The sequence below is a fragment of the Ambystoma mexicanum genome, chromosome 3q (genome assembly GCF_040938575.1).
Source record: "Ambystoma mexicanum isolate Mex_15411 chromosome 3q, UKY_AmexF1_1, whole genome shotgun sequence".
Classification (NCBI taxonomy): domain Eukaryota; kingdom Metazoa; phylum Chordata; class Amphibia; order Caudata; family Ambystomatidae; genus Ambystoma; species Ambystoma mexicanum.
In genome coordinates, this window is record NC_090926.1 from 1136144347 (window position 1) to 1136157226 (window position 12880).

Sequence of the window (12880 nt, forward strand, 5' to 3'; positions counted from 1 at the left end):
CAGCCCAGCCCCAGGACCCAGTTGCCCACCCACTCCTGCCTCTGGGGTTGTCATGTCGGGCACTGCAACATTTGGCACCACTGACAACACCCGGCCAGAGAGGCAGAGGGGCACCAGCTTCAGTGCCAGGGAAGTTGGTGTCCTGGTGGAGCAAGTCCTGGGGCAGTATGATGCCCTCTACGGAAGTGTGCGCGCCGACAAGGAAGGACGGACTCGGATCTGGACCGACATCGTGACTGCCATCAACGCGGAGGGGGTGGCAGTCCGCGACTTCCAACATGTCAAGAAGCGCTGGGAGGACTTCAGGTCCAGGACCCTGAACAAGGCCTGGCGCCTCTTGAAGGCAGCGGAAGCTAAGGGGCGCCGGGGGCACTTGTCGGAAGATCAGATGAGGGTCCTGGAACGCATATCCCCAGCGCTCCACGTCCAGGTCCTTGAGAGGCAGACCCGCCTGGAGTCGAGCGGTAAGTGTACATGCATCATGATTGTAAGCTGTGCGTGTGGTGATGTGCCAGTAGTGTGCCGGTTGCACTTCTGTTTGTATGGGGCCGAGTATGGGTGGGGGTGTACAGGGCTGTGAGGCTAACACATGCGAGGGCTGTCATGTGTGAGACATGGATGGCGCTTGTGTGTGTAGGCTTGCATGCCAAATGCAGTTGTGTGGGCACACATGTTTGGATGAATATGTATGTAAGTGGGCATGTTCGTGATGTCACGCATGTATGTTGTTTTCAGCTGCATGTATCAGCACTGTGTACATGTGCATGTGTGTGTATTTGACAAGGGTGCAACAGTGATGCAACATGGATGCATGTGACAGCGGGATGTGGAAGCCTGATTGGCAGATGTGACATGGATGCCCATCGGAACACTTAGACAGTTGGCTGAGGTGTACACATGCATGCAAGTGTGGTGTGTGCGTGCATGTGTAGTGCACTCCCTGTGTTGCATGTGATGTCTGGCTCACCTTTGTCTGCTCATGCTGTTGTATGTGTATGGATGGTGCTGGCAGTTGCAATGTGGCTGTGGTATGGCTCATGTGTGCAAGTTGAAATGACATGTGTGTTGCAGATTGTGATGCCATGTCTGAGGTTTGCCAATGCCACTCATGTGCAACTGTCATGTGTGTATGTGTCCATTGTACAGTGCCCTGATGCCTGTGTTTTATTTCTCCCTGTCTGCAGCGTCAACAGATGAAGAGGGCGGAGAAGGTGCTGTGGAGCACAGCGGCGGGGATCGCACCGCCAGCCGGAGCCGCAAGGCCCGGCTCCCCTCCCAGGTTGTGATCTCGTCGGGGAGTGAGGAGTCCGGTGCCGCGTCCCAGGCCGCAGCTGCCGGGGGGAGGTCCAAGAGGCAGAGGTCGGAGTTGGACTCCTCGGCAGCAGAAGGGGCAGCTGGGACCCCACAGGGCCCAACGGGGGAAGATGGCACGGAGTCATCCAGGTTGGTGGGGGGTTTGGTGGAGGAGGAGGCCGTGCAAGAAACAGAGACGGGGTCTGGAGGTGGGGATTCCACTGGTGCTAGTGGTGCAGTGCAGGACCAGGGACAGGAGGCAGCACAGGTCGCCGCGGGGGTGCCTGTGTGCAATCCTGTCCCTGATCCTGTCACTGCATCATCTTGCATCAGCAGGGATGCCTACGTCCAGACCCGTTTTCAGGCAGGGGATAAGCTCACGACAACTGGCCTTCCTCTGCCTGCGGACGTGGCTATCCGAGTCCGGGTTGAGCCTGTCCTGACTGGTGTGGCGTTGCGTCAACGGGCCATGCGAGGTGACCTGCAGTCTTTTCATGAGGAGACTGCACGTCATCTCGAATGGCTCGTTGACCGCGTCGGCCTACTGGGACAGGTCACCCAGGCCGGATTCCTCCGTTTGATGGGGCTTGCTCAGACCCCCTCCTCAACTGAACCCCCTATGCGCCAGTCGTCCTCCGTGCCATCTTCCCACCCATCAGTCACCTGGGTGCCCTGTGGAGCTGCCTCTGACGGTGCGGCCAGGCTGGTGGAGGAGGCATCCCTGCCACAGTCGGGAGTCGGACGTCCAGCAGGGGTGGCCACATCAACAACTGCACCCCAGCCAGCGGAGGATGTGCAGGCAGCAGGAGGCAGTGCACGGGCAGAGGCGCAGCAGCAGAAGCAACGTGGTGGGAGCCATGATGGCTCGGGGCCTTCCACATCGGAGGGGCAGGCATCGGCCGGAGGGCAGGAGGACCCAGGACGGGAAGTTTCTTCTGTGTGGCAGCGGTTGGGCCACGCCATAGATGCGGAGCGGCAGTGGGCGGAAGAGGCACGGCTCACGATGGTCAGGGCGGAGAACTCCATGCAGAGGGCCCTGAGGCGTGCCGAGTGCCTAGAGGCAATCCGCAGGGAGTTTGGGGGGATCATGTGGACGGCCCTGCCGACCCTCGGGGCCATGGAGGAGGAGCGCCTCCGGGACATTGAGCAGGAGTTCGATGATGCCCTGGCCCGGAACATCCCGAAGTGAGCCGTCGGACTAGCCCGCTGCCCTTGTAAATAGTTATATAGTTAGTGTTAGGTTTACTTTGGTTTGGCTTTATTTTTGGACCTTTTGGACAATGGGCCACATTTTTGTATATAGTTTTTTTTTTTAGGTAGTGTTATTAGATAGGTTTCATTTCTTCGGTTGGGATCATGGACCCTGGGTAGTTATCTGTACATAGTTGACTTTTGGATTTTCAATTTTTATTATGATTTCGCCATGGAGCAATGGTTTTCGATTTTAATTTGTGACTTTGGACACCTTTCCTTTGCATTATGATTTGTGGTTTAGCATTTTTTCACGGGCCTGCTGTTTTTTTTGTGTTAAATTTCTATTATTGTTTGTTTATTTTTGAATCAATTTATGTTGCTTTTAATACATATTTTTTCTTCAAAGTTCAATGTGTAGTATCATCTCATTGGTTTCATGCATATCATGATATGGGTCTTGACATTCACTGACACCCATTGGGTGTATGTGAGGGACATGTGTTCATTTCAAAACTTGCAATTGGGCTTCTGTCATGTTTTTGCAATTTCTAAGTGGGTGGATGCAATACTCGGGTGGGTGTTTGCCATTTGGAGGCTGACCATAAGGGCCAGGGATCTACATTGTGGTGACATGTTGGCTGGGAGACGTGAGTGGGGGCCTGGTGGAGGCTGCCCCTGCACTGCTGGGGGGTGGGGGTGATGGGAGACATGAGTGGGGGCCTGGTGGAGGCTGCCCCTGCACTGCTGGGGGGTGGGGGTGATGGGAGACATGGGTGGGGGCCTGGTGGAGGCTGCCCCTGGTGGCTGGGGGGTGGGGGTGGTGGTAGACATGAGTGGGGGCCTGGTGGAGGCTGCCCCTGCACTGCAGGGGGGTGGGGGTGATGGGAGACATGAGTGGGGGCCTGGTGGAGGCTGCCCCTGCACTGCTGGGGGGTGGAGGTGCAGGGAGACATGAGTTGGACATGAGTGGGGGCCTGGTGGAGGCTGCCCCTGCACTGCTGGGGGGTGGGGGTGATGGGAGACATGGGTGGGGCCTGGTGGAGGCTGCCCCTGGTGGCTAGGGGGTGGGGGTGATGGGAGACATGAGTGGGGACCTGGTGGAGGCTGCCCCTGGTGGCTGGGGGGTGGGGGTGCAGGGAGACATGAGTGGGGGCCTGGTGGAGGCTGCCCCTGCACTGCTGGGGGGTGGGGGTAATAGGGGACATGAGTGGGGGCCTGGTGGAGGCTGCCCCTGCACTGCTGGGGGGTGGGGGTAATAGGGGACATGAGTGGGGGCCTGGTGGAGGCTGCCCCTGGTGGCAGGGGGGTGGGGGTGATGGGAGACATGGGTGGGGGCCTGGTGGAGGCTGCCCCTGCACTGCTGGAGGGTGGGGGTGATGGGAGACATGGGAGGGGGCCTGGTGGAGGCTGCCCTGGTGGCAGGGGGTGAGGGGAGACATGGGTGGGGGCCTGGTGGAGGCTGCCCCTGGGGGGTGGAGGTGCAGGGAGACATGAGATGGACATGCGTGGGGGCCTGGTGAAGGCTGCCCCTGCACTGCTGGGGGGTGGAGGTGCAGGGAGACATGAGTTGGACATGAGTGGGGGCCTGGTGGAGGCTGCCCCTGCACTGCTTGGGGGTGGGGGTGATGGGAGACATGGGTGGAGGCCTGGTGGAGGCTGCCCCTGGTGGCTGGGGGGTGGGGGTGCAGGGAGACATGAGTGGAGGCCTGGTGGAGGCTGCCCCTGCACTGCTGGGGGGTGGGGGTAATAGGGGACATGAGTGGGGGCCTGGTGGAGGCTGCCCCTGGTGGCTGAGGGGTGGGGGTGATGGGAGACATGAGTGGGGGCCTGGTGGAGGCTGCCCAAGCACTGCTGGGGGGTGGGGGTGATGGGAGACATGAGTGGGGGCCTGGTGGAGGCTGCCCCTGGTGGGTGGGGGTGGGGGTGCAGGGAGACATGGGTGGGGGCCTGGTGGAGGCTGCCCCTGGTGGCTGGGGGTGGGGGTGCAGGGAGACATGGGTGGGGGCCTGGTGGAGGCTGCCCCTGGTGGCTGGGGGTGGGGGTGCAGGGAGACATGAGTGGGGGGCCTGGTGGAGGCTGCCCCTGCACTGCTGGGGAGTGGGGGTAATAGGGGACATGAGTGGGGGCCTGGTGGAGGCTGCCCCTGGTGGCTGGGGGGGGTGGGGGTGATGGGAGACATGAGTGAGGGCCTGGTGGAGGCTTCCGCTGGTGGCTGGGGGTGATGGGAGACATGAGTGGGGGCCTGGTGGAGGCTGCCCCTGCACTGCTGGGGGGTGGGGGTGATGGGAGACATGAGTGGGGGCCTGGTGGAGGCTGCCCCTGCACTGCTGGGGGGTGGGGGTGATGGGAGACATGGGTGGGGGCCTGGTGGAGGCAGCCCCTGGTGGCTAGGGGTGCAGGGGGACATGCGTTGGTGGGCAGTAGTGCAAGGTGACATGTGGGTTGGCTGGGGGGCATGGCCATGGTGGATGAGGTGCCTGCAGGACATGTGCAGGGTAGGCCCCTGTGGTGTGGGCCACCTGCAGGGGCCGTGGAGGGTGTAGAGTGAACACCTGGGAGGACCCACACGTGCAATTCACGTGTGGTGCTCCCCGCGCACCCCTGTAATACACGTACCCTGATGGAATCGCGTGTGATACTTCCCGTGCACCCCTGGAATACACGTACCCTGCTGTTTTTGCATGTGATACTTCCCGCGCACCCCTGGAATACACGTACCCTGATGGGATCGCGTGTGATACTTCCCGCGCACCCCTGAAATACACGTACCCTGCTGTTTTTGCGTGTGATACTTCCCGCGCACCCCTGAGATACACGTACCCTGCTGCTTTTGCGTGTGATACTTCCCGTGCACCCCTGGAATACACGTACCCTGCTGTTTTTGCGTGTGATACTTCCCGCGCACCCCTGGAATACACGTACCCTGATGGAATCGCGTGTGATACTTCCCACGCACCCCTGAGATACAGGTACCCTGCTGCTTTTGCGTGTGATACTTCCCGCGCACCCCTGGAATACACGTACCCTGCTGCTTTTGCGTGTGTTACTTTCCACGCACCCCTGATGCACACGTACACAGGACAATCGCGTGTAGAACTTCCCGCGAACTACTGAAATACACGTTCCCCGCTTGGCGTTTGCTGTTTGCCAGCCCTGTGAACTGGTCCAGGGTTGGCACAGCCCTTTGTGATTATTTGGGGATTTTGAAGGCTTTTCCTTGTGCGAGGGCGTTCTTGGGGGCGTAACTGGCGCTGCTGCAGGGTCGCTGCGCCACGCTGCGCCACGGCTGGTTTTGGATGCGAAAATCCATGAATACGCTGTGCGCGGAAATCGATTTTAGCGCACGCGGCTGGCGCAGACATTCGCACGGGCACGCTGTGCGCCAGCCGCGTGCGCCACTTTTGTGCGAATTTCTATGAATTACCCTGTCTGCAGCCTTTATCTTCTTGATTTATAAACTTCAAGAGTAATTCCTCCTTTGGAAGTTCGTGCTGGGTTTGTGCTGTTTGTGTTCGTTACAACTAGCTCTTAACACTGCTTCACCACGTTCTGTTATTTCAGTGAGCCTGGCTCACATCAAGTTACAGAAACTGCACCCCTGGGACCTCACAAACACAGGCACTCCACATTCCTGCTGTCAATAAAGCCTATCCTTTAAGTACTGACTGAGCATGCGCACACATGCTCAGTCAGCAGGATTTTCTGACAGATGGGAAAAAGTGACGTTACACTGGCACGAATGCTGGAGTATTTCTATGGCAGAGAGGAAGCCAGTGGTAGAAACTTAACTTGCGTTCCTCCCCTCCTCTCTGTCATGCAAATTAATGAAAATATGAAGTACGGTAAACGAAATGCAAAAAAGCCTTACAGTGGGCTTTTACGCAATTCATTTACGGTATATTTAAGCACAGGAAGTTGTGTTTAAATTTAAAATTGAGGCTACATTTTTTTCTCATGACCACAGTTTACCGCTCAGCGTTTTTCTCCCCAGCTATTTTCGAGTTTAATAAATCTGAGTACAGGTACTCCGCAAAGAGAGCATTTTGGTAGACAAAAGAAAAGCGATATATTATATTTTTTCTAGTACCTACTGAACTTGTACTTAGTTCACTTTGGGGATATGCAAACTCGATATTCACATTTGAAGTGACGTCGAAAAGCAGAGGATGAAATGTATTATTTGTGAAGTGCATCACCATAGAGAGCCAGTGGCTCATCAAAATGGAACCCAGCCAAACATGGCGTCCAGCCCACTCTCTCCAATGGACCGCTGCTGTAGCTTACCTTCACACTTAGATCTTCCTTTTATCCAGACTCTGCCCTCACGTGAGAAAAACCCTTCAGAGCAGCGGCAGTCATAACCACCATTCCTGTTGATGCAGATAGTGTGAGGCCCACAGACAGCAGAATTCTCAGCACACTCATCAATATCTGTAAAAAAAAAGCCACAGTTCACCAGGGGGAAGAGAGCATATTGTGCGCATGAGAAAGTGAACTAGTGACTATTTCACACAAGAGATTTGAATATGCATAGGACGTACACACAAGCAAATCATCGGAAAAAACAGGATTAGGTTGCCTGATAAAGGGTTGCAGCTCATTGCCATGTCTTCTCCATTGTTGGTAACATGCTAACCAAAACATATTCAACAGCCGCAGGCGCATGCTGGGTACTGGGGCCAATCAGAAAAGTACCTTCCCATCTAAGATTTGATCCTGCTACCTTATGCCTAATTCTCAAAGCCTAAAACTCAAGCAAATCTGGAGCGTCTTTAAGATGCTCACTGTAGTGGTGAGCTTGTGCTGCGTCCGTCATCTCGCAGCGGCTCTGGTTCGCTGCGCCATGCTAACCATGATTGCAGCATTTCAACTGCATTTGTGGTTGGTGCAGGGCGAGGGAGCAGAGCTGTTGCAGGGATGCCGAGGGATGGTTGGACGCAGCACTGGTCCATGATAGTGACTTATCAATAAAGTTGTGTTGCACCGAGTCTTGTCACTGCATCATCCTTTCAGCGGCTTTCTACCCTCCCACAATACTCAACTGCAAATGCAATTCACAAGATTTGCGCAAAGGAATCTCAGAGAAGCTCAATGCATCTTGACATTTTCATCAGTTTTAGGGTTTATGAATCTGGCATAAGGTAGCAGGAGCAAATCTGAGCTGCAATGGGCATCTCCCAATTTGCTCCAGTGCAAACCTAGGCGGATAGGGCCCACTGTGCTTGTTTTGTGTGTTTGTTCTGCAAGGAACTGGCGAATCCTACCTCTCCTGTCCCTTCCCAGGCCCTTTGCACGGCCCTGGCTTCTCACTTCATCTCTAAAACTCAGGACATCCTGTCCTCACTCTCCTCCTCTCCCCTCCCTCCCTCTACTCCCTGCTCTTACTCTGTCCCTTCTGCAGCCACCTCTCCTCCCTCCTTCTCTGCATTTCCCCTGTTCTCCGCAGACAATGTTTTCTAGACAAGTCCGATCTATGAAGTCTCATCAAGACAGGATCACCCTTGTTCCTCCAAAACCATCAAGGTCCACATGGACTCCCTGGCTCCTGCCCTGGCTGACTTCTGCAACCACTTCTTCGCCACCAGCGTCTTCCCATCACACCAAAGCGCTCCCTTGTGCACCCTCTTCTTAAGAAGCCCTCTGCCAACCCCTCCTGCCTGTCCAACTATCACCCAATCTCCATCACCCCCTTTCTGGGAAAGCTCCTAGAGAAACTAGCCATCTCCCAGCTCGATATGCACATTGAATCTGTAGGTTGTCTTCATGACCATCAGTCCGGCTTCAGAGCTGCCAGAAGCACGGAAACTTCTCTCCTGAACATCAGTGAAGACCTGCCCTCCAACCTTGACTGTAACACCCCCTGTGTCCTCATCTTGCTTGATCTCTCTTCTGCCTTTGACACTGTCAACCATGCCATCCTGCTCAATCGTCTCCGTGATAACCTTGGTATCACCGGTCAGGCCCTGGCATGGCTGATTTCTTTCCTCTCTGACCGACCCTTCCAGGTGCAACTTGGGTCCTTCCTCTGCACTATCTTTTTCTCTACCTGTGATGTCACCCAGGGGTCTAACCTCTCAGCCCGGCTGTTCAACCAATACCTGGCACTCCTTGCCCACCGCATTGCCGCTCTCTACCACAATTTTCAGTGCTATGCGGATGACACACAGCTCATTTTCAGGCTACCCTCGGCCACCTCTTCTCCTTCCTTCATCTCTGGCTGTCTGTCTGCTATCCAGGAGTGGTGTGCCGCCAATGACCTCTGCCTTAATGCCAGTAAGACTGGGATTATCCTCATCAGCACACCTGCTCCCTCCTTTCCTGTCACTCTCTGGCCGGCCTCTCTTGGCCCTCTTCCTGCTCCCACCTGCATGGCTAAACACCTCGGGGTCATCTTCGACTCCATACTCTCCTTCTCCCCTCACATTTCTGACGTCTCTTAGAAGTCACACTACCAGCTGCACCTCCTCAACGATATTCTTCCTTTCCTCTCCTTCCCCCAGAAGCTCACCGTCTACAGGGCGCTGGTTCTCTCTAGGCTGGACTATTGCAACAGCCTCTTTCTAAATCTGCCTGATTCTACTCTCCGCCCACTGCAACTCATCCAGAACAGGACTGCAAGACTTGTCCTTGGCCTCAAGCCCAAGGATCGTATCTCTCCAGGACTGACATCTCTGTGAACTGGCTCCCAGTTGCTGCGAGGATTACGTTTAAAACCCGCTGCATTGTCCACAAGGCCTTCTGGGGCACGGGGCCTCAATGCCTTCAACTCTCTCTTCCTAAATATCTTCCTTCTTGTGCTCTTCGCTCAGCCGTCTCCAACTCCCTCAGGGTCAGTTGCTTCTCCAAGCAACGAGTTGGTGGTAGATCTCTTTCTTCAGCTGGGGCCTCCCTCTGGAACAGTCTCCCTGCCTCCCTTAAACTTGAGGAGAGCCATCTCCTGTTCCGGAAGCACCTAAAAACCTTTCACTTTGCCTTTGCTTTTTCTCCTCCCCTCCCCTGCTGACCTCCTGGCTGTAACCTGATCTGCACTGGTTACCTGGACACCCTCTGATCTCGGGCCCAGGTCCTCCCCCACCAGTCTCACACGCCTGCACTGCCTGCCTGGCAACCCCGCACTCGGGGACTGTTTCTGTATCCCTGCAGTCCCAAACAGCACTTGACACCTGATGTATGCACTTATCCTTGCACTGGCCACTTGCTCTGGCCGTTACCTTACTTATCGCAATTATCTATTCCCTGGCACTGTACCGCACTGTCCCTCCACCCCCTTCCCATGCACCTGCGCAATCTGAATGACACCTGGCCTAGTAAGATTGCTGTCTGTCCTCCTTTTGTACCTCCTCCCTTGCCTCGTCGCACCTAGAAACACTTGTTTATAGGCGCGTTATAAATGCCATATATCATATCATATATCATATATCATAGCCTATTTTAGAGAAAACATATCCTTTTGCGAGTGATTTGTCTATTAACCAATTTACACAAGAGCGTTTTAGAATGGTACATTTTAACAGACGGAGAAAAACAGATTCTATAAGTTGCTTTTGTTCAGACAATTTTATGGTTATTCTTTTTTATTTTTTTATTTCATTGAGAATATTAGATTATGTAAACACATGCTCGAGTGGCCGTCCAATGTTTTACACAGCAACACGAACAAACCAGAGTTTTGCGGGTAAGAATGACGGGATTGAGTGAAATGACGCCACCATTAGTGGGCCTGACATTTCAGGTTCTGCTGACTGCTGGGTAATAACTCTCCCATATGAGGGTTAGGCAGGTGCTTTACAGGCCACGATTTCAGAGTCTCCCGAAAGAGTGTAACAGCTGGTTTTATTTTTTGAAGTTACTTGTAATGACTCTCACAAGAGAGGACCCTGAAAATATTCTCCTTTATTTATTTATATACAGGAGCAACAGTGCTCTTTTGATCACAAAAGTACTTAAAATACATAAGAACTCCATTTTGACAGGAAGTGGTGAGCTTCTTACAATGGCGTGAGGCTGAGGGACATTCTAACCAGGTTGTGGAGGGGAGTAAATGGAACAGTCGCTGGGGGACAAAACATACGTGGACATACATAGATTAAGGACAACCAAAATTGGACATATGTTGGTAGGGAGTACGCTCAGCTGTGCTCGGGACGTGACTATGATGGGTGAAGTGCTACAGTGGAGGCAGAGGAAGGTTAGAGTCAAGGGAAAAATGTTACGTAGAAAGCAGATAAGAATAGGTTAAGAGGGCAACTCAGATGCAAGGAGGTCGGCTTTTAGTTTGGTTTTGAACAAATCCATGTGGACTGTTTCTCAGATGTTCGGGGGATTAGAATTCCATGCAAGAAGTGCAAGAAGTGCAAGAAGAAAGAAAGAGCACAAGCGAGGGAGGGTGAGGAGCTACATGGGTAGTTGAGGAGGCAGAGCAAAGATTACGAGAAGGCTTGTAGAGTTGGATAGAGGAGGATAGATACAGTGGTGCATTACCGTGGATAGATTTGTAAACCAGGAGAAGAAATTTAAATTTGGCCCTGTTTTGCATCGTCAGCCATCCAGCCTGGCGACAGACATGAGGAAGTAGGTGTGAAGTGAGGGAGTTCAAAAAAGAGTCCCGGTAGAGAAGTAAATGATCTTGTCAATAGGACAGTAACCATAGAGGAGGATGGTGTCACAGTAGTCACAGTTTAGAGAAAACAAGAGTAGTTAAGAGATGTTTGGTTGCGTTGAAAGGAAGGAGGTGCCTGATTTTCCTAATATTTAGGCGTTTGAGATGAGCTGCTGTTCCAGTTTTGGAGATGAAAGTAGTGATGCTCTGAGAAGTGTCACATATGACACTGAGGTTTCTAGCTGAAGAAAAGCAGGGGAGAGTGTCAGGTGGGAACCAGGATAGGGAGAGGAAGACATGAGAGAGAGCTTTTGGAAGGGAAGAAGAGCACCTCTGTTTTGGTAGAGTTTAACATTAGAGAGTGAGAAGCCATACAATATTTAATGGCAGAGAGTCAGTTAGAAATGTTGATAGAGAGATCAGAGGAAAGTTTAGGAAAGAGAAGAAGATTTGGGTGTTGTCCGTGAAGAGTTGGTACTAGAACCCGAAGGAAGAGATTAGGGCCCTAAGAGCTGTAAAGTGTAAAGAGGAGCAAGCCCAAGACAAAGCCCTGTGGAACACGAACAGTTAGATGAGTGAGTTGAGAGGTGTTGTTGCTCCAGAATACAAAGAGAATTAGGAGGTGCAAGGTAGGATTCAATCCAGGCAATGGCTTGATCGCAAATCTCCGGAAGAGAACAAAGTGATTGACAATGTCAAAGGTAGCAGACAGGTCAAGGATAATTAGGATAGGCGATAGGTTGGAGTGCTTAGCAGAGGCGGCGAAGTTCGACACAATCATGAGGGCAGTTTGAGTGAGGTTACAGGAGCGGTAACCTGCTAGTAGGGGGTCTTGAAGGTTCTGGATGTCTAAGAAATTGGTAAGACGGTTGAACACAACCCTTTCAAGAACTATAGAGAGTGTTGAAGGAGAGACACAGGGAGAAAGTTAGCTGGTAGGTTTGGGTCAGCTCTATGTATTTTTAGGAGAAGGATGACCGTGGCTATTTTGAAAACATAGGGAAGGCAAGTGGAGTGGAAGGACAGGTTAAAGAGTTCAGTGAGGTGAGAGCCACTAAAGGGGCAATAGTATTGACTAGCCGAAGGAGCAAGAGGGTCTGATGGAGCACAAGAGGGGTTAGCCTTCATCAGTAGAGATAGTCCTTTATCAGTATTAGTGTGACTAAAGTGGGACATGGGGGCAGAGGATGATGGTAGCGTAGGTGGAGTGTAAAATGTAGGAGGAGGGAGTGTGAGGAAGATCAGGCGGTCTCTAATTTTGGAAATGTTTGCAGCAAAGTATTCAGCTAGGTTGTGAGATGTGGGAGTGGAGAAGAGAGGAGTGAGTTTAGGGTTACCTTGCCAGAGGTAACCAAATCTCCCATAAGAGATCACAGATATGCAGAGTCTTTAGGATGCTCCGGGCGTTACTCGGTGGTAAAAGTCAGGATCCACGATACATCCAAGTTGGTCAAAAGTGCATGTCAATGTAGCTCATTTTCTTGAATCCTAAAATAAATTCAATGTGCGAAAGTCATCCGTAAGACTTTTATACATTGCATTTCAGTCATTCGTTACTCTCATTCATTTGTATGCCGGAGTTACAATCCCTTTCCCCTTTCCTCTCCACTACACAAATACTCCCGCATTTACAGCAGCATGACATTTTCATGCTGGAGGAAATACTGTGGATTTCCATCAAATCGGCCTGCTTTTTACACCATTAAAAAGCAGGCGTACTCCATAGGAATCCATTGTAACGAGGTGTAACGTAAATCCCATGCATAAAAGTCTTACACATGATTTTCACGCATT

General features: G+C 52.8%; 1 protein-coding gene across 2 annotated transcripts in view; it reads right to left on the bottom strand.

The window, feature by feature from the left end:
- The window catches only part of LOC138447681 (adhesion G protein-coupled receptor E1-like), a 927425-nt gene that overhangs the window by 633318 nt on the left and 281227 nt on the right, over positions 1–12880 (bottom strand). For both annotated transcript variants that reach the window (XM_069603948.1, XM_069603946.1), the window contains exon 4: positions 6772–6918. In XM_069603948.1, coding sequence (XP_069460049.1) covers positions 6772–6918 — 147 coding nt within the window. The remainder of the gene's footprint in view (positions 1–6771; positions 6919–12880) is intronic.